This window comes from Culex pipiens, chromosome 2, assembly GCF_016801865.2.
Source record: "Culex pipiens pallens isolate TS chromosome 2, TS_CPP_V2, whole genome shotgun sequence".
NCBI lineage: Eukaryota > Metazoa > Arthropoda > Insecta > Diptera > Culicidae > Culex > Culex pipiens.
This window is the reverse complement of record NC_068938.1, coordinates 15,694,155-15,717,078: the sequence shown is the minus strand read 5'-3', so window position 1 is coordinate 15,717,078 and position 22,924 is coordinate 15,694,155. Positions and strand designations below refer to the sequence as shown.

General features: G+C 36.1%; 1 protein-coding gene across 1 annotated transcript in view; it reads left to right on the top strand.

The window, feature by feature from the left end:
• The first annotated feature begins 2,895 nt into the window (after nt 1–2,895).
• Nucleotides 2,896–22,924, top strand: part of LOC120426268 (uncharacterized) — a 76,735-nt gene continuing 56,706 nt past the window's right edge. Inside the window, exon 1 of the mRNA XM_052707916.1 lies at nt 2,896–3,792. Coding sequence (XP_052563876.1) covers nt 3,633–3,792 — 160 coding nt within the window. The 5' untranslated portion in view covers nt 2,896–3,632. The remainder of the gene's footprint in view (nt 3,793–22,924) is intronic.

Here is a 22,924-nt window from a genome sequence, read left to right as displayed (position 1 = left end):
CAACTGGACTAGAGTAAAATGCATTTTAAAACACTTTTTGCATTCAAATGGCTTTTTATTTCAATTTTTATATTTTTTGCCCCCCTCCCCACCCTCGGCCAGAGCCAGAGCCGAGGGAAAAAAACTTTGATAAATATTTGATAAATCGGCCTTATTTAACGGTGCACATCAACCAGAGCTTTTGCACCCAGATTTATGTTACAGACATTTTAGTATGTTCAAAACTAAGGGTACTGTCGAAATATTTTGATATTCATCCCCTAATGTACTGCCCACAAAGTAATTTACAACAAAGTTTGACTATTTTTACAATCACGTTGTTGCAGGATTGGGTCCGTAAGTTTGACAATTTTGGAATAAGAAGGCAACAACTTCCTTCGTTGCTGTGTACCCTTAAATGTAAAAAAAATGCAACATTCGTGGAATTTCCTGATCTTTTCGCTGTGTTCTAAACCAAAATTTTGAATGAGCATAATAATTAATTGGCATTGGTTTTTTCAAATGTTAGCCTTGATTCCAAAATTAGCAAATTCAGAAAGTTTAACAAATGTTATTTTTCTGGCATTGAAATTTGTATTATTTAGTTGTTGAGATATTGCCATAAGACAGAAGCAGGCAGGAGGATATTCGATTTGAATTTAAGAATTTAAGTATTTTATAATTTAATAATTTTGAAATTTTCAGATTTTGGAATTTAAAACTTTACCCAGAAATTTATTTAAATTTTGGAATTTCTGAAATTTAGAGTTTAAGAATTTGAATATTCCATAATTTTAAAATTTCATAATTTTAGAATTCCTTACATTAAGAATTCAAATTTTAGATTCTTTCTAATTTTAGGATTTTAAATCGAGAAATCAAGAATTTTGAAATTTCTATTTTAGAATTTTAGATTTCAAAGCAGTAGCAAATTTTTAGTTAAAACAAACCATATTTCGAAAATGGTGCACCATATAAAAACTTCTGAAAAGTATATTTCGATTGCAAATTCGATTATACATTAAAAAAAGTCTTTTGTAAGGTAAAATTTCACTTTTTCCATAAAACTTTATTTTCTCTAAATCATAACTTGGCTCGATGGCTTAAAAGTTGCGTGTTTTTGTACCATAAAAAATAGTAAAAATCGGAAAAAAACCCATCCATACCTGTTTTTTTCTCTGAAAGGTCCTCATCAATACCTTCAACTTTGCCGAAGACACCAAATCTATCAGGAAATTAATTCAAAAGATACAGATTTTCGGTTATTTACGTACCATTTTTCATTGGTAGTATGGTGAAATCGATTTATAGGGGAAGAAATCTTGAGTTTTTTTTTGAATAGGTCCTATGAACATATGGAACACAATTTCTTATAGCACCTTTTCAAAAAAAAAAAAAAACTCTAGAAATGAATATTTGTCAAGTTAAATCAGCAACATATTTGTTTGGTTCTTTTTGGGGTCCAAAACAACCATCTAAAATTTGGGAGCGATTATTCGAGCCCCCGATAGGCGCAAAAAAATTGAAATTAGTATGGAAGTTTACATGTTAGCAAGATAGCTCCATACTGTCTTCGGGAAAGTTTTAGAGCATATTCTCTATTCTAGACCTGCGCTAGGGTCTGATTAGATTAGATTAGATTAGATTATTTGAAGAAAAAAAATTACAACAAAATACAATAAATAAGGCCGATTTCGTAGAGAATTGCTTATACGTGACATCAATGCAAATATGGGCGCTACAATTGATTTATCATTAATACTTTTTATACTTGGTTTTGAGAATTACTTAAAAATTCTTTGAAACAATATTGGATACGGAGTGTTCAGTTCTAAGAGTAAGACTAGTATGAACGTAGTACTTGTTTAAAATTCTTCAATTTCTCCCCCGTTTCTCCTAGCAAAAATCTCTTCGAGGGCACTCCCTTCCCGGATTTTGGTCTCTTCAACTGATGCTGCTGCTGCTGCCCTATCATGTGCCAAGATGCTGCTGCGCTACCACATTTTCCGCGCTAAAAGAAAGCACCTATTGCACGGTTTTTCCAGCGCAACCTCCGGGGCGTACGGGCGTTCTCCTAACCAGATACGATCAGTCAAAGGTATTAACATTTCAATTCGCTCTCACACTTGGCGGGTTTGTTACCGTGCCCTAAGCTCGGCTCAACATGCTAATTTGTGCATGTTCTACAGCGACTTTACACGGCTTTTGCTCTATACTTGCTACTTGAGCTGGCGCAGCCTCATTTGGGATTTATGGGACAGTTTTCCTGAGAGCTCAGCTGCTTCATTCGCTTTCTGATGTGTATTATTTATGACAGCCAGCGTGGAAAGAAGCTCTCGAAACGGGTTTGACAGTGAGGTGTGTCGAACAAAATGGGTTGGCCCTTAGTTTGACATCATTATGTCGAGATGATCTGTAATGGGTGTGTAGAGTTTACGAGGTACTCCGTGGTTGTACATTTCAATTACGGATTTGACCTGTTTAGGGGGTTGTGATCCTTACAGCTACTTCCAGCTGCTTAATTGGAGCAATTTCGATGTTTTCCTTACAATCAATCAAATTCACAGTGAGCTCTCTCCAGCCGGTTTGTAACTGCTTCTCCAGACGGGGTCGAGCGTCCGCAGACGAGAAATTTGCTTATTAATATCAAGAACCGTTCCGAGACCCCCGGCTTGACTGATTCGATCTGCAGCAGCAGCACGGGTTGACCAATAAGGCGCTCTGCTGGAACTCCTTCTTCTCGTCAAACCTTCGTCTCTCCCTGGCAGGGCAGCTGATTTGTTATTCAACTTCCCTTCAATCTTCCTCAACATCACGCCCCAACAACAACAAGAAGATGACTCGTTTTTCTCATCGCTTTTCCTTTCCTTTCTCCGCAGGTTCTCTTCTTGGCGGTGCATTCATACTCCACAACTCAACGCAAGCGAGAGAGCGCGACTTCAACAGCGCAAAGAGAGGAACCCCCTAACGCTGCAGAGGAACTCCACGGTTGCGGTGAAGTCACTGGCTCAGTTCCACTACGGTTGCCGACTCGTGCAGAAGCAACGCTTCGGAAGTTTGGTGCGGTGTTTACGTTGCTGAGTGCAACGAAGTTCTTAGAGGTACCAGCAGGAGAGAGAATCGAATTCCCCAAGGAACTCCCCGAAGAAATGGTCCGCCGGTCGTGAGTGCTTCAAGGATCAACTCGAACTCGTCGGGGTTCGTCGCTTGTTCATCCTGCCCGTGAGTTCAAGTATCCCGCGGGATTAACTGTTGTGTTGTTGTTGGCGGTGCTGCAAATTGTCTCGAAGTTCTGTTGTTTGGGGTAGCTGTTGTTGTTGCTGGTGAATTATGAGCTGGTTGCGGAAAGGAAAAGAAGTTATGATAATGAGGCTGCTCGCAATGATTGCGCTGAACTAGTTCAAGAAGAGCGCCCGCGCGCACACACACATACGCACACACGTAGAAATTGAATTAATTTACCCATTTCGGCGCAGAATTGCAGAGTGAAGAATTTCTGTAGCAGAAAAATAAGGTGAAAAAAGGAAGAGGAAAAAGCTCGAAGAATCTGTTAGCTGTTTCGTTCAAAATTGATAATTGTTAAGTGGAAAGTGTGAAACCCATTATCATCAGGCAAGATCAGCATCGACGGCAGCAGCAGCAGCGATCGCGGGATGTTCTGGAGCACTCGTAATCTCCGGTGGTCCTCGGCAAGAATGCATTTTATGGCGGTAATTTGCCTGGTACTGTTGGCGGTAGCGATGCCATTGATGTGTGCTGCTACCGCGACGGAAGCTTCCGGCCAGGAGTCGGCGGCACAGGGCCAGGATTTTGGTAAGTTTTGCAACTTCCATTTATCGAAATTCAATGTAATTTGAGAAACCAGGATTTGAAAACTTTGCTTTGGAAATTTTTGTTTTCTGGCAAAGTAAACAAGAATTTTTAGTCCTTTGTTAGGCCGTTGCAAAAATAATCCTTAAGGGGTTACATACATGTAAATCGGCAAACATGTCAAGGGTTGGTATTGGCACACACTCAAAACTAACTTATCTATTGATCATTGTTTCCTCTCAGAGGAGATCATATAAACATCCTAAACATCAACGCTCTCTCACTAAAACTATCAACATAAATTTGAGAAACATAGTTTGAGCCGTTAGCAATATCATATGCCAGCTATATATAAGCTATATTGACCAAGATTAGCAGTACTTCCAAAACAGCGTGCCACCAGACCCCTAACTCATCAACACTTTATAATCAGCCATCACATCGAATCTGACGGCTAAATGATATAAGATTGAGTAGCTATCATCTCTAATACACTCTAGAACATCAAAAAACCCAGAGGCGAAACCAGTTGCATTGACGAAGGCCGATTATTAAAAAGTCTCTCTCTACATTCATCTTAAAAAATGAATAAATCAACGTATGAGGAAGGGAAGAGGAATCGAAGGTATTAAAGAAGTGAGAGGATTTAGGCGATGGGGTGGCATAGAGTGCGACGCGGCTATCTGCGACTAATTAGTTCAAAAAATCTCAGGATATCGTCAATCACACGGAGGATAAATAGTATACTACTCTGAAGCTACAACCATAGAAATTTGTAAAGAAATGAGAGAGATTAGAAGAAGACAATAAAAAGGTTTAACTATAGATAGATAAAAAAACGAGTAAGATATTATTAAGATATTGGGACAGTAAGATTTGAGAGATGAGAACTTGTATAATTTAAGATATAGATAGTAATATTGAAATGTGTTACAGATGATGGAGAAAGAATTGAGATGGTAAAAAGTTGAGAAATATGAAATTGAAAAATGAAAAGTATACAACAAATTCAAAGTATGAATTGAGAAGAATAAGTAGATAAGTGTAAAATAATATAAGAAGATATAGACGTTAATGAAAAAATGAACGATAATAGTAAGGTTTAAGAAGCCATTTAGTTTCTGAAAAATACACGTACGACTGAGACGATGGTTGTATAATTTATTTGGTGCGATAGTTCAATATGATAATAGAGGAAATAAGTTTATATAGGCGGATAGAAAGTCTGATAGATAATAATCATAGTGAGAAGAGGGAAGATGGGAAAGAGTGAAATAAAAAAAGATCGTGGTAGGAGAGTACGTTAGAGGTGTTTGGGTTGGATAAGGGGATAGTCTAAAAGGTGGGGAATCTGAGCGGGAGTAATTAGGTTATTTATTTTATTTTGATTTTAATGATTAGGAAGTAGGGTAGGTATGGTGTATATTTTAAATTAGAGGGTAATTATAAAGTTTGTGAGAGTGATTATTGGGTAAATAAGTTTAAGTGAGGTTTAGTGTTTGATGATGGATTAGAATGATTAAAGATTGTAGATGTGTTATCGAGGATTTAGGTTGTTTTTGAATGAGGTTTGAAGGGAGGAGATAAGAATACTGATAAAAAAAATTATAGTGGTGATATGAGATGAAGGTGTTTAGTTGAGGTGATAGGGTATATTTTTTGGTGATAATTTGATTTGAGGTTGCGGTTATGTATAAAAGTATGGGAAATTATTATGATATGGGTTGAGATTAAGTGAATATTTGATTGTGAAGTTGTGTAGGTGGGAAACATTAATAAATGAGATAATATATAATTAATGATTTTTATTTATGTGGGGAGAGTGAGGGGGGAGGTGAAGTGAGTGAGGTTCTATGAGTAATGGTGGTAAGTGAATTAGATTTGAGTTTGTAGTGTTGAGGATGTTGTTGTTTGGGTGGTAAGAGTTATTGATTGGGTGGGGTTTTTGTTTGGTTGGTTGGTTGTGGTTTGTTTGTTTGGTTGGGTTGTGGTTGTTTGTTGTTTGGTGTGTTTTTTTTTGGTGTGTTTTGGTGGGTGTTGGTGTGTTTGGGTGGGTGTTGTTTGGTGTGTTTGGTTTGTTTGGTTTTGTTTGGTGGGTGGGTTGTTTTTGTGTTGTGTTTTGGGTTTTGTTTGGTGTTTGTTTGTTTTGTTGGGTTGTTTGGGTTTGTGTGTTGGGTTGTTTTGGTTTGTTGGTGTTGTGTTTGTTTTGTTGTTTTGTGTTTGGTGGGTTGGGTTGTTGGTTTTGTTTGTGTTTTTGTTTGTTGGTTTGGTTTGGTTGTTGGTTTTTGGTTTGTTGTTGTGTTTTTGTTTTTTGTTTGGTTTGTGTTTTGTGTTGTTTGGTTGGTTGTTGTGTTGTTGTTTGGTTGTTTGTTTTGTTTTGTTGTGTTGTTTTTTTGTGTTGTTTGGTTTTGGGTTTTGGGTTTTTTGTGTTGTTGGGTGTGTTGTTTGTTGGTTGGTTTGTTGGTGTTGTTTTTGTTGTGGTTGTTTTGTTTTGTTTTGTTTTGTTTTGTTTTGTTTTGTTTTGTTTTGTTTTGTTTTGTTTTGTTTTGTTTTGTTGTGTTTTGTTTTGTTTTGTTTTGTTTTGTTTTGTTTTGTTTTGTTTTGTTGTGTTTTGTTTTGTTTTGTTTTGTTTTGTTTTTGTTTTTGTTTTTGTTTTTGTTTTTGTTTTTGTTTTTGTTTTTGTTTTTGTTTTTGTTTTTGGTTTTGTTTTTGTTTTTGTTTTTGTTTTTGTTTTTGTTTTTTTTTTTGTTTGTTTTGTTTGTTTTTTTTTTGTTTGTTGTTTGTTGTTTGTTGTTTTTGTTTTTGTTTTTGTTTTTGTTTTTGTTTTTGTTTTTGTTTTTGTTTTTGTTTTTGTTTTTGTTTTTGTTTTTGTTTTTGTTTTTGTTTTTGTTTTTGTTTTTGTTTTTGTTTTTGTTTTTGTTTTTGTTTTTGTTTTTTTTTTTGTTTTTGTTTTTTTTTTTTTTTTTTTTTTTGTTTTTTTTTGTGTTTTTTTTTTTTTTTTTTTGTATGGTAGTTTTTTTTGAGTTGTCTTCTCTTTAAAGGGGAAGGGTGGGTTTTTAATATGGGGTTTTATAAAGTATATGTTTGTTTATTTTTGGATTATGAGGTAATATGTGTTGTTTGGGTAGTGGTTGAAGATTTGATTTTTTGTGAAATGTTTTTTGATGGTTAGTTTTATGGGGTTGTTTAAATTGTATAAATTAATATAACAAACAATTGCATTCGATTGCTGAGAGTTTTTTACATTAAATTCAATCAAAACCTCAGGGTAAATTGAATATTTCTTGAGATATCACGTTTTTAAGTTGGAAAGCCCTGTATTGCATAGCAAATGTTTTACTTAACCATCAATTTTCAACAGTACATTGCGTTAGAGCATAGTTGGCCTTGAAATTTGAAGTTTTTTTTTAAATTTCGTAACGGAAGTAAGTAAATGTAAAATTAAATGAAATTGGATTCATGTATGTATGTATGTATTGTATGTATGTATTTGCACCCCCGTCTTGGCAGGACTTGGCGTGGTTCACGGATAAATGAAAATGACAAAAAAAATCGAGCGCATCAACCGGAATTGTCAAGTATTAAATAAGTATTATTGCGATGTTCTATACAAAGTTGTTCCCCGGAAAATCTTTAAGAAAATTTGATAGTGTTTTGGGAAACTTTGTCGTTGAAGATGTTAAAAGTGAAAATTCCCCATATTAAATAGATTAAAGTTCCTAAAAAAAGGACCCGCTAAACCTTAGCCAAATGACTTTCAACATACATGAATTCAATTTCATTTAATTTTACATTCACTTACTTCCGTTACGAAATTATAAAAAAAAAACTTCAAATTTCAAGGCCAACTATGCTCTAACGCAATGTACTGTTGAAATTGATGGTTAAGTAAAACATTTGCTATGCAATACAGGGCTTTCCAACTTAAAAACGTGATATCTCAAGAAATATTCAATTTACCCTGAGGTTTTGATTGAATTTAATGTAAAAAACTCTCAGCAATCGAATGCAATTGTTTGTTTTTCCGTAAGTGCTCGTCCAAAGGGTTAAAAATGCATTTTTAAACTTAAATCGCCAAATTTTCATATTTGGCAACACTGTACGTAAATTTTGAGTACGCCATTCGATTCTACGTCAAAAAATCTTCAAATTTGCATACCCAAAAGTTGACTTTTTGTTAACTTTTCTCTTAGCAAAATGCATTTTAAAAATGAGGTTTTTCAAAAATCACAGAAAAAGAGGGGGGTGCCATGGGCGCGGGGGTGGACCAAATGTCACCAAACTTGGGATTCTTTGTTTTTGGGGTAAAAACAACCCCCATGCCAAATATGAGCAGATTTGGTGAAGGTCGATGTTGGACGCGTGGTCACTTGGGAAGGAATGACCCTTATATGAAATTTTTATGGCAGCCTACTTTTTTGTTATTTGATTTTTGTTATTTAAATTTTACTGCCAATTAAAAAACTAAAACAATAGCGTTTAAATTGAGAAAATTTGCTTAAATTTTCACGAATTTCCTTGGCTCCTTGCTCTGAGTCCGGTTTTAATATAGCGTGAAACGTGAATTTTATAACTATTAAAATAAAAAAAAATGTAGATTTACTACCTTTTAGTTTAATCAATAAAACAACAAATTACAAACAAAGTTTGGCTGTAAAATAATTTAAAAATTAATATAGATGATTTTTGGATTTAACTTCTTTAAGGGCTGGTTTTTTTTGAGAATTAATTGGTCAATCATCTTAAATAAGTTAAATGAATCGTTATTCACAATAAAACCTCACTCACCAAACACAATAAAAGTAAACAAACAATCACTCTGCTACCCCCCAGACAAAAGCGCGTCCAAATCGGACCATTTCTTCGAAGCAATTTTTAAATCAAATTGCCTCACACACTTGTGTACGATTTACACCCCGCGGCAGACTGTTGGCAGCTACTAGCACAGTAGTAGCTATGGCCTAATAATAAAACGCTGTTTGCGTGTTGGTTGTACCACTTTCCTGCCAACATGATTTTTCATTTCTCCTATACTTGCTTACTTACTTTTTCCGACTGTTTTGCGGCAAAAAGGCACATGATTTGATTTCATAACTCAATCATCATTATCCACCGCCCCGAAAAGCCACTGCCGCCACCGCCATCGATGAAAGTATATCTATCTGGGCAGTATGTGGTGCTATCTTTAAAGCAGTTATTTAAAATTTTACTTTCATTTTAACACACAGAAAAAAATGTGGTGTACCATCTCTAATGAAGAGGCGATGCACATGAGCTGCATAACCAAACCCAGTCGTCCAAGCCGAGTAGCCAGCGGTTTGTTATTAATTTAAACATTTCAATTAGCTATCCATCTGCGCTGCTTATCCGCGCGATTTTCCGCAAAAAAAAAAAACACCTGGTTGAATAACGCCGCGGAGGCTGACTTTGATAAGCAACACCTAACGAGACGCTTTCCACAGCCGCGTGAACATTTTTTCGGTAAGATCGGCAGTCGAGGGCCCGGGCCATCAAATCAGCTGGTCCTTCAAGCGTAATTAATGCGTTATTTAAGCGTTCGCAACTTTTTCCTGCTTTGCAACGCTGAACAGTTTTCTCCGGTTGGTGCGGTGTGGGTTTGTGCGAGGGAGTCATGATTATAAAATTTTCATTTTTGAAAGTAAACTTCGACATTTTATTGCAGAGTTGCGAAAGTTTACATTTAGCAAACATCTGAATTAAATTTCGAAAATTCAAACAAATGTCTGACATTCACTCAATTCAGTTTTAACCTCTAGGATTATTGGACAAGTCTCAATGAACAGCAATGTGTAATGTAATTCGAAGCTTGTGTTGGGAAGATATGAGTAAGAGCAATTTTCTTTCATTCGGATACGGATACCCGGATAACTAATTTATCCGATCCTAAACCGAATTCCGAGCAGAAGAATATAACGCGGGAAGGCTAAATTTTGGCATTACGGTGAAAAACTTTAAAAGCAAAAATGATATAAATATAAATCAATATAATTACGAACAAAAAAAAATCTAAAGTATTTCAGCCAAAATTACAACTTTTTTTTTATTTGCATTAGAGCAATTCCAGCTCAAATCAGGAATTTTTCTGGTACTTTTGTACCCGACCCCCTCCGATTCAAATAAAACTTTTTAGACATGTTATCCTAGGCTAAATAAGCCATTTTTGTGTATATGGAGCCAATTGTACTCGAAAATAACATTTGAGAAGGGCGTTTGTAATTTAAATATGTTTGTATTTTGTAAATTAAAAATTAGTGTAACTCAAAGCCGTTGCATCGTATGAAAAAGTGGTCAAAGACAAACTTGTAGGAAGTTGGACGGGCTATCTGAAAAAAAAAAAAAATACACTGAAAGAAAAATACACGCCACTTCCACGAGATTTTTCAATTTTTATGTTTAAAAGTTAAATTTTAAGGTGATGTCACGATTATTTTTCGTTCGAAATTTTTGAAGAAATAGCCTAAAATGTTACAAAAAGACTCACAAAAATGCAGAATGGTATGTCTCTCCTAAAAAGATACAAAAATCATTTATTAAAACTGTTTTTTTTTAAAGTGGTCTAAACGTCAAAATTTTAGAAAACCGATAGTAGGAATCGATTCCCCAGACAATTTTACATAAAAGTATCCATATTAACCATTGTCCTATGTCCAATCCTTGTGAAGATACAGCGGTTTGAAAAATAAAAATGTTGAAAAAATAGGTTTTTTTTATGGCTTTTTGCAATTTCTAAATGACAGACTTAATTTTTCAGTTTTGAAAATATTTTTACCGAAAAGCTCGTCCAATTTCCTATAAGTTTGGATTGTATGGGCTTACAGATATGACCTTAAAATTACATTGCTCATAACTGAGAATAGTATATTTTTTCAGTGTAGTAGAAACCTGGATAGTAAATAAGCTTACGTAAATATTAAAAAGAGTCAAATTTAAAAGCTTTCAAAGGCAAACTTATAGGAAATTGGAAAAGCTTTTCGGTAAAAAAAATTTCGAGACTGAAAAATTAAGTCTGTCATTTAGAAATTGTAAAAAATCCATCATATTTTTCAACATTTTTATTTTTAAAACCGCTGTATCTTTACCAGAATTGGACATAGGGCAATGGTTAATATGGAGACTTTTATGTAAAATTGTCTGGTGAATCGATACTATCGGTTTTTGAAAATGTTGACGTTTAGACCACTTAAAAAAAACAGTTTTAGTAAACGATTTTTGTATTTTTTAGGAGAGCCATACCATCCTGCATTTTTCGTGAGTCTTTTTGTAACATTTTAGGCTATTTCTTCTAAATTTTTGAACGAAAAAAAAAATCGTGACGTCACCTTCAAATTCAACTTTTAAACTCAAAAAATTGAAATATCTCATAGAAGTGGCGTGTATTTTTCTTTCAGTGTATTTTTTCAGAAAGTCCGTCCAATTTCCTACAAGTTTGTCTTTGACCACTTTTTCATACGATGCAACGGCTTTGAGTTACACTAATTTTTAAATTACAAAATACAAAAAAAAAATCAAATTACTTACGCCCTTCTCAAATGTCATTTTCGGAACAATTGGCTCCATATACACAAAAATGGCTTATATAGGCCTAGGATAACATGTCTGAAAAGTTTTATTTGAATCGGAGGGGGTCGGGTACAAAAGTACCAGAAAAATTCCTGATTTGAGCTGGAATTGCTCATTAGCCTTAAAAAAAATTCTTAAAAAAAAAAACTTCCAAATTCGATTTATAACCTGCGATATTCAGCAATATCCGGAAAAACTCCGTCAAACATTCTTCCACATTTTTCTTGTAACTTCAAAAAGCGACGTGTGACAAGATAGCACGATTACGTCGATATATAACTTATAATTTTAGAACAGCTGATATTTGGTACTTCGTCAAGGACGGCTCGGTCAATATATCGATGTCCCTTCTTGATTGGAATCCTAACAAGCTTAGTACAAGAGAACACAAACGATATATGAATTTTCAAATTGCTTTAAATATTGAATTTCAAAGCAAATTTAAATTATTAGTGATTATTAAAACAGGCCATACAAATTTCCTGACCATGTTTTCCTGATTTTCCAAAAATCGATACTATTAATTATTACAAGGTACAAGGTTTTTAGCAGACTTTGCATCAACACTCTCGCACGTTAGCTATCGAACAAAAAACAAATTTCAAGCAATTTCCTTTACATTACATCAGTTTGCGATTAAAAAAGGTGCAAACTTTCACACATTACGTCGGCTTAAATTGGGTGTTAAATTGCCATCATTTGTTTACAATTTCCTAAGCAAATCATTACGCACAAAACACCATCAAACTGTTCGTTCCGGAACACGTGAGGTGTGACAAAACAGCCCATCAATTTCTTAAGCAGCAGCCACGAAATGCACGGTTGTGTGTGTGTGTGTGTCCAATCCAATACCCGCTAACCGGTAGCGATATTATGGGAAAGCATAATTTGTATCAGACTTTGTATATGCCGAATGCTGATACAACTTATCTCAGTCCCGGGTATTAGGTGGTGATAGCCCTCGCGCTGCTTCCAACGACCCATTTCAGAATGACAGAGCTCCTTGCGGTCCAATTCCGAGGTCGTTGGGCATTGTTCGGCCCCGCCTAAACATAGAAGCAAGCATCTGAAGGAAACTCGATCTATATTTAGACTTCCAATCCCCTCAGGCAAATCAGGGATCAGCGTGTATTTATTATGAGAAGATAACATGTTGCAACACTACGGATCAATTCACTGCTAGAGTGTAAACCATCTGATGGCCGACTGCCTAGCGTCCCAGACCACCAATCCAAAGGTGTGAGTTCGAATCCCACCTGATTCTTTTTCGTTTTTGTTCATATTCAAAGTTAAAATTCCTGAGTCCAAATTTCAAATGTACCGACCGGGATTTGATCCCTGAACCTTCTGCTTGTGAGGCAGAAGCCGTAACCATTAAGCCACGGAGCCGGTTAGCAGCCACCAAATGCACGGTTGATGCAAAAGACTGGCGCGGAAAATGCAAGACTGTCTTTTAAGTGGCCGTTTAGTTCGTGACCAGACGGAAGGTGAGAAATCGATCCTATGTCATCAAAAGTTTTGATTTCCTTTTCTCCACCAACGTGTTATGCCTGCAACCAATTTCATGCTTTCCATCAATTTATCATCCGATGACGCCGTCGGAGAGGGCGGATCCCTCCAGCGGAAAGAGTTTTTTGACGGCGGCCACACTTTGTCTTTTTCGGCGCGTCACTCACTCCAAGGTCATTGAGCCGAGTTGAGCCGGGCTGGTGGCGTTCCCATGTCCGGCCGGACCAATCATCGAGCTCAAGCTTTGTGAGTGAATATCAATTTCATGCAATGTTTATGTTGCTTCTCCGTCGGCCATCGATCGCGTGATCGAGGCATCCACGATCGTGCCCGGCTGATCAATTCGGTTATGACTGGCGGAGGGGTCCCTGAACATCGTGCAGTAACTGTTATTACAATAGCTCGAGAAGGGTGCATCCATTTCAAGGTTGCTGCCCCAAGTCTTTGCAGCTTTGAGGTTAGCACGAGGTCCCTTTACTTTCAACCGGTATCGTTCCTATATATGTATATAAATAACTATGGAAAACGAGCGCCATTATACCAGCCCGTCGATCGATCGTGTAAATTGGAGTATAAAGCGATCCTCGATAAGCTCAAATTGATCCATAAAGCCCTCTGTGTTACAAGCCGGTAGCTGACATTCCATGTTCCCATGTCGAATCCAAACGGGGTCTGTTGGTGTCTATGTAGGAACATTGGAGCGCAGGCCAGTTTGCGACACGGAACAGATTGAGTCGGAAAACTAATTTAATAAAGGTTCCCCTCCCCGATTGTGGGCTGGCGGCGGCTAAATGAAGAGATCTGCTTTGATGGCCAAAGTGGGCGAAAGTCGCTGCTGAATCGATCGATCGATCTGGCAGGCAAAGAAAATGAGGGCTATTGATTTCAGGTGCGATTAGTGCGCCACAGCGATTCATGGAAAGTTTGGAACGCTTTTGTTTTCGATTTTTGCCATAATCGTTTTGCTAAAGAGCTGAGATGTTTTCTTTTCTATAAACGCAGTAAATGATTTTGAATTGAAACAACTGGGGCATTCAAAATTCAAGGATAAACTCAAAAAAAAAAAAAATATCTGAACTGAACTGAACACAATTTATATATTTTCCTGTCTAAATCATGTTTAAAATAAAATATAAGATCTTTTAAAAAGGTTTTTTTCTCGTAAAGATGAGGAAGTTAAACGATTTTATTTTTATTTTCGGAATTTAAAATCGTATCAATAGTTACCAAGATATCGTAGATAGAAAAATGAGGGTTAATTAGGTAGCACTTAGAAATATGTAATTTTTCTGATTAGGAAAGTCTAATTCTCAGCAATAAAAGGTCGGATCTGCTTTTTTTAATGGAGTAGTTCTCGAAGATTTCGCAATTTTTTCTTGATTTTTAAATATTTAACTTTCGACTTTTTCCATGAATTCCAGTATAAAAAAAGTCATTTTGCATCATTAGTTTTTCCATACAAGTCGCCATACAAAATGGGCTATAAACATATGAAATTCTGTTTTTTAAGAAGGTATTTTCTGATCGATTTGGTGTCTTTTGCAAAGTTGCAGGTTATGATAAGGACTTTTCTTTAAAAAAATAAGAACACGGAAAAAAAATTTAAAACTTTTTATGACTACAGTCCAGACTCGATTATCTGATGGTCACGGAAAACTTTCTAAAAGTACTTAACTTTTTTTAATAAAATGTATCGTTTTCATGTTATAGCTACCTTTAGGTATACATTTTTAATTTTTAATAGTTTTTTTGCGTTTAGAAAATAATTCTTGAAAAAAAATATTTTTATATATTATTCTCTCTGAATTTTTGAAAATCGAGCTAATTGCTGAGATAAATCCCCACAAATAATTCAAATCGATGAAAATGAATTTCTTTAATTATCATTGATTTATTTAGCCTGTAAATTTTCATCTGACGATATCTCGGAAAATATTGGTCCAATTTCCAATGTTGAAAATTGAAACTTTTGCGAAATTTTCTGAGATTTTTAAAATATTTTCATTATACTATTTCAAAAAAGTTATAATTTTGTCTCGAATATTTTCATATTTAAAATATTGTATATAATAGATAAATTTTATATTTTAAGACCTTTTTAAAAAGTAAGCTTGATTTAAAAAAATGGGAAATAAAAAATATCTAAAAGCGAGTACCGTAAACCGAAGTGACTTTGATAGGATTTCAAATTGTTTTTGGAATATTTTCCAACAGGTAAGGTTTTTTCTCAAGATTATTAATTCTTAAACATGTACTGGGGTAGGCTACACAAAGTCCACGCACTATTTTGGAAAAAAAGTTTTAATAATAGTGTTTAGAAAAATAGTTACGTTAAAAATTCTTAGTTTAAATTCCGGGGTGACTTTGATAGTCATAGTTTTTCTTGTTAAAATCATAGTTTAAAATTTTTAAACTTTATTTGTACGTTAAATGTACCTTCACTAAAGTATCAAAAAATCAATGTCTATATTTAGTCAACTAAGTTTATAAGCTTTTTTAACAAAATACATTTAAATTTTAGGTAAAACAAGCCTTACCCGTCAAACTTCGTTCTGCCTATTTTCGTTTGTTGACGTTTTGAGCTTTTTTGCTTATTCAGCCTCCTGTGATCAAAATTTGATTTTACGCAACTTTTCCCATACAATCTGCAGATTTTCCGGAATCGGTTCCAGAGTGGCCAAAGTTGTAACTTTTTGACGTAAGAACCATCCTTGGGCTTATACGAACCCAACGCAACAAAGAGCACCTCGATCCGACGCTCCGTATTGAACTGATTCGCGTTCGAACAAAACCATCGAAATTTTTTATATATATAGAAGATTGTTTAAATAAGTCGGAATTTTGCCAGAATTTTTTTTAAACTCGTTTTGTTTATAAAATTAACGATTTATACTGCATTTTATACTGAATTCGAAGCACGAATCACACGTTTTCACATTTTACATGAAATTTGTTAAACTGAAATTACCTATTAATTTGGAGATTTTTTTAAATTGTGTTTCAAAAACACATATATTTATTATTTATAAACTTATTTAACCTTCTCCTAGTGGAAAATTGTCCAATAAATCCGATAATGCATTCCGTTTATCGATTCAAAATCATCTTCATTGAGAAAATCATGACACTTTGAGAAGTTTAAAATAATGACTTTCATCAACATTTTCTCAACTATAGTTAACTAACTTTTTAAACTTTTCAAAATTTTATGAAAAGTTCTTCTTGAGGTACTTTGAACACTTCTCTACCACGGTCAGTATGATTCTAAACCATTCCGTACGTATTTTAATTGAGCTCTTCATTTTGCGGAAAAATCGTGAACCTATCAAAGTCACCCCGGCTATCAAAGTCACCCCGTTTTACGGTATTGTAAATCAATTTCACATTTGTCTATCAATATCAGAAAAATATATTTTTTAAGGTAACTTAAAATTTTTGCATCAACGGAACCATTTCTAAAACAATTTGATAAAAATAATTTGTGTTCTAATTCCTTTTGTAGACAATACTTCAGGGGACGAATCAAAAAATCTTTAGGTAGTTCCCGTAGTTTTAAGGATACTAAAATGTTTTTAACACATTCCACATGATACACATGATGTTTGTTCGGTGCATAATTCCCTGATTCATGTGCAACGTAAACTAAAATGTGTTGTTCAAGATTTATACATCTACTCTGGTAGGCCACACAATGTAATATTTTATAAAATCTTAATTTTAATTTCCGGGATGACTTCGATAATCAGAATGTTTCACATCAAAAGTGTGCAAATCAAATTACTCACGTGAATAGTGAAATGGACCATCACTAAGGATGATTTAAATTAATTTTTCAATCAAGGAACTCTTAACCCAAATTTGAACCAAATCGGAACACTTTTGTGGATTTGCGCATTTCTCCTGCTGTGCCTACTATAATAGCAAACACATCCTCCTAGTTGAGTACCATTGAGCTGTTCCTATCGTTTTACGCTCCCTCGGGATACTCGTTTCAATTGCCATCTCCAGCCATGTTTTAACAAGCCACCTCTCAAGGCGATGATCTGGCACCGACCCTGGGCTGGCACCATTTTGACATGCACCCGCGCTGCAGCAAAACTAAAACTCCCGTTAAATTACCCTCGTCATTAAATGCTAACCAGGCGATTATCGCCGTCATAAAACGAAAGTTCCTTTGGCCCTGGTTCGGAACCTACAATAAAGTGACTGGATTTATACTGAGATTGCCAGGAGCCGGGACTTTTTCCCTTTGTTGATTAATTTTGCAGCCCCCGATCGGCAGCCGTCACTAACCTCATAACAAAATTAGCATACCGAACCGCCGCGGAATGCCTTTTTCGGAAGCATTCTCCGGGCCCAAGTTCCATGTGCCCTGCGGCAGGACAAATTAGCACTCTCTTTGCCTCCAAATGGCTTCCAGTGTTGAGGGAGCGCTTTTTGATTTGCGGTTTCGTATAGCTTGTGAATTGAAATTTGACCACCACCCGGACTCTTTTGTGGTCACTTGATCATCATCATTACGACCCGGGATAGAGCTCGATATATAGCTATGACGTGACAAGGGGTTTCCTCCATCCAAATTGTATTATGACCGAGGGATTAACCGCTTCATCACGGCGTGGCGTTGACTATAACTGTCCAAAGTTCCTCCCGTGATCGCTTGCTCTGGTGCCCCCCCCCTAGTAAGAGTCCAATCAAATCGATCGCGCGGAGATACACCGAGTAACCGAGTAGCTGCGATCGTATACAGATCGCAGAGCTCGACGGAGGAAGTTGCACTGTTATGTGGCATGTAGTCCAAGTCGAGTCGAGTCGATTTAAACCAGCATGGAGTCGGTTTGTGTATGCAAATTACTCTCGACTCTCTGCGATGGACGGATGATGCTCTTTGGGCTATCTTTCTGGAAAATCGAGACCGAAGAAAGAATCTCCACGGCTGGTGGTTGAAGATGCTCTGTTGCTCCATGACCGACTGGTCAATAAATATCGAGCTGTTTCCGCCGCAATCAGCTGGAGTTGTTGTTTATACGAATTGGATTGGGTCGAGCGTAAAAGAAAACCGTTTTATGGTTTGTTGCTCATTTGTTTACAAATTGTGATTGTTCCGGCCGGAGCCACAAAATGATCTTAAGAGGGTTCAAGGATAGAAAACGGTCATTCCAGAAACTCGCTTTATGAGAGCATAATTTTTTCAGCCATTAGATCTTTTCCTAAATGTCAACTTCATCACTGTCTCAGCTTAGACATTATTAAAGTTGTTATAAAAGTATTTTTCGTCCAAAAAAAAAATGTCGTTACTCAACTGTAATTACGTGAGTATCGAAAAATGACAATTGTTTTTAAATTAATTGTCTAGATTTTTTTTATAATTTTTTTTTGCTAGTCGGCGTCCAATTTTACATACAAGTTTCTTTGACACAAATTTCTTAATCTTCTTCTTAATTTAAAAAAGGCGTATTTTTTCGAATGTTCAAACATGAAAGGCGTCGAATCGCCCCATCATCACGAGATCAAAACAAATCTAGAGTTTTTTTTTAAAGGTCATATAAACTATTGTCTTTCATATGGGAGGAAGATCGCAGCAACCGGTGCGCGAGGTTGAACTTTTTTTCCGCTCCGCGTCATTTTTCCCAACTTTGGAATTATTGGTCTTGAAGAAAAAGTGAATTTTGTTAAAGTCGTCGGGAAGTGAAGTGGTTTTCTAACATCCGGCCTGGATGGATCGCTGTGCTGGAGGAGGACGGTTCAATCAAGGACGTGTGCTCGTTCCAGGGTGGCCGTCGAAACTTCCCGGAAGAGCAGGGTGGTGTTGGGTTCGACCGGGAAATATACAACAACCGGAAGCATGCGGAACCTGGCCCGAATTGGAAAGGTGGCGAGCGCAGCGAGCGAGGCGGTCCTCGGTCACAGCGTGAACGATCCCCGTCAAGGTAAAAGTCTTGCGAGCGAAAAAGAATCGGAGCCGTGGGCACGGATTACTGCGCCGGCACCGTTTTACATGGCAAGTTCGCTTAGAGGTGGAAAAAGAGGACGACGGAGGCAAGCGGAAGCAGCCCAAGCGCAAATCTGGTGTCTGCTGTTGTTACAATCCTCCTGAAGACGTTTGGAGAGAAGCTATCTGGTGAGCTCGTTCTTTTTATGAGACAACCATTCTTTCATATATTCTGACATACACACACATCATTCAAGACAACCACGCCAAATTATTACTATAAAGGAGCGGCCGTAGCTGACTGGTTACGTTGTTCGCTTTGTAAGCGAATGGTTCTGGGTTCGATTCCCATCTGCTCCCAACGAGAAAGTTTAAGAAATATTAATTGAAGCTCTGAACATGAACGAAAAATCAAAATTGCTCGAGTCGGGGTTCGATCCCCCGTCCTATGGATTGTCAATTAAAAATGCAAAACACTGAGTCATCACGGCTTGGTGAGCTACGACCGGAATTAAGAACACTGTTACCACTAAAACTATATACGTGCTGGGTCTTTGTCCATTTGACAAGGGTTCAGAAGTTCTAAATAACGTTTGAATCCGATTGATGCAAACGTTCTTTAGGGCGGGGCTTGTCGATTCAAGCTGAGGTACCTCGCGCTCGGCTAGCCAGCGTAGAAATGGGTCACCGAAGCTCGGCAGAGCTAACACCATCCAAATGCCTATGCGAGTTATTTGCATGTATAGAATGTAAATCTATAATACATGGAAACAACTCAATTTGTAAGAAGCGACCGCGTGGTCCCGTTTGGTCGGTTGCACACACACACACACACATATAAATTATTGCCTTTCATATGTTTATAGGACCTATTCAAATAAAACTCAACAAATTATTTCTTACAGCAACGTTTCACACAAATCGAAAACGGCAACGGCTGTGGGAGTTGGTGGTTCATTCACACTCTAAATTTCAAATTTGTTAATATTTTTTTAGCAAAATTTCTTGAATGTTGTGATTAGTGATGTTATATTACCTCAATTTAGACTGAAAAAGTGGCATTACAACTAAACATTGGCTAAATTTACACATTTTTAGGGTTAAAGTTACACATTTTTTGACATAAAAGATGTACCCATTCCCACATGTAATATTACCATGATTTGTTTTATTGTGTTGCAAACTACGAAAATTTTAGCATTTAAAAAGTTGTATTTTATGAAATGTATTGTACCATTTAAAATTATGACACTTTTTTAATGCTTGAAATCCAATAAATTTGGAGATTAACGAGGCCCTTTTTAAATCATTAACTTTGTTTTTTTTGTCTTCAACATTCACGTATTTTTTTAAATAATAATGCCGACTTTTGACATTCATTAAATTAAAAAAAAATACAAAATTAAATCTGAGCACTTCTCTCCGGAATAAAACCTTTTTCCAAATTTAATTTTTATAAACTGGCTCTGGAGTCTTTTTGGGTGCCTTCCGTATGCCCAAAGAAGCCATTTAGCATCATCAGTTTGTCCATATTATTCTCCATACAAATTTGGCAACTGTTCATACAAAAAAAAATGGTATGTGATATTTCAAAATTGTATCCTTTTAAAGATTTTTTTTATCAATTCGTGTTTTCAGCAAAGTTGTATGACTACACTGAATAATAACGGAAAAAAATCTGATTAAAAATCACTCATTGTCACTTAAAATTGATTTCCAAAAAACCACATTTTGTTATGTTTTAAGGGACATACAATGCCACAAACTTCCAGAAAGGGCCAAGTTATGATTTTTTGAAAAATTCTAAAAAAGGTCTTAAAAAACAAATTTCGACTTTATTTTATATTGCAAAATCAAATTTTGCAATCACAAAATACATTAGTGAAATATTGATAAATTTCATCGTTTTCAAGTTATATCCATTTTTTGATCCAAATAACTGTTATTGAAAAGAGCAGAACATTTCCAAAATTTTAATTTTTAAAATTGTAAGGTTTGATTAGTTACTTTCCGAAATATGAAAGAACGGTGGCTTATTGGACAACACTAAGAAAATTTATTTTTTCCAGTTTGTTTTCTATTTATGAATGGCCAAACCTCAGCAACTAAAGGCAGTATCAACAAAGTTGAAAAAAGAAAAACGTAGGGAATATTCTCAGCCTATCGATATTTTTTATTAATGGTCAAACATGGGCACCATTAATAAAATCAAAACTGTGATTTTTTTTTCAAAAAATACGCAAAAACGGATTTTTCTTGGAAACGTAGCACTGAAAATTTTATTTTACAATAAAAAATAAAGTAAACAGTTTTGTTTGGCCCTTTTTTTTTGAATTTTTTTAAGATTTTTTTTCCAAAAAAAACATGACTAGGTCACTGAATCATTTTCATCCTTTTTTTATACAACTTTGCCGAAGACACCAAATCGATCAACAAATTCTTTGATCATGCGGAAGGCTCCCAAAAAGTTTCAGCTAGATAAAAAAAGCAAAAAATCGGATGGCCGTAATTTTACAGAATTGCTCATATTGAAAAAATAAATTGCAAAAATTGTACAGAATTACTCACAAGAAAAAAAAAACTTTTTTCTCTGGATTTTTTAAATCATAAGTATGAGAAAAAGACGTTATCAAAAATTACTAGGTTAATTCGTCACAATTTCCAGAAGCAGAACTAATCTTGACAAACTATTCATAATTCCATCTCAAATCCGGAAAATCTCCCGTCAGATCATTTCTTGGAAAACAGATATGAGATAATACACAACAAGAAAAGACGCTGATGAAGAAATTATGGGGTCAATTGCAAAACCCTTTCAAAAAAAAAAGAAAGAAAAAAAAAACCTTTCTTTATTTGTTCTTTCAATCAGTGAAGGCAAAGTGAATGCAAGTTCTCACGGCATGGTTCCGGCAAAAGAACTGCCGCCCTCCCTCCTGGAAGAGAGATAGAGGTGTGGAAGATCTCGACTTTTTTTCTCCTCCTTTCAAAATAAGTGGAAAAGGCTGCTGCTGTCCATCGTGGGTTGGAAGAACTTTTGCTAAATAATGTGTTTGAGAAATGGAAATTAATAACTGCTCGCTTTGGTGGGACTTTTTCGCGGCCAGAACTCGCGGCGAGGGACCAGCAAAAGGCGTATTCGGAGCGTGTCGGATTGTGTCTTCTGGATTTTTTTTGTTATTCATGAGTCATCTAGATGGAAAGAGCGGGGGTTGATACCGCCAAATTCCAGAGGTTAGAGGTTCAGAAACTGTTGCGAAGGTAAACAGTGATTTGCAGTTGAATAATTTTGGACTAATTGTTTTCCTGGAGGCGTGGAACATGGAAACGCTTTATTTGCTTTTCGTTTTGCGTGTACCTTTAATGTATTCGGAAAATCATGTTCGAATTACCGTTAGAAAACGATGTTTTTCCTCCCCTTGATCGACGCTCTGATTGAAGAGAGTTCGTTGCGCCGTTCGTAGGAGGACGCTCATTGAGTAATCTCTGCACGATGATTATGAAACAATAGCATCGCGATGCAAACGATTTTTCAATTGAACACAAACGTACTGCTTCAAAGCTCCTCATCACTCGCGAGCGTATGTATGATTCAAGTGCAAAGCGTTATGGAAATCGAAAGTTTATCGTACATTTATTGCCTCATTTGAGATATGATGCCAATGGCGCGCAGACAGACGGACGATGGAAATCGTTATAAGGTTGAAATATTTAACGCATTTAATTTTCATGGAATACCATCCACAAAGAGTCCACTTATTACCGGCGCCGGCGCTCAAGAGAGGCTAATAACAGCGCAATAAGCAGATTGTAGGTATCAAGCATTTGAAAACAATTCAATAAGCTTAAGCTAAGTGCATCCGATGCCGCTGTTGTTGTTGTTGGTGGCTCTTGTTCGGCCCGGTTGTTGTGATGAATAGCAGAAAAGTGCAGTGCAGTCAGCAGCTCGAACCAATTCAACATTCAAGAGCTCGCAAATAATAGGAAAAAAATGGTGTGATAATTGGGTGTGAATGCAAAATGAACCAGCCACCAAACTCTCACTCTCGTTTATCACGTGGAGCGCGCACTTTGTCATTACCATAGCCGGCGCTTAATTGTTATAACATTGACGGT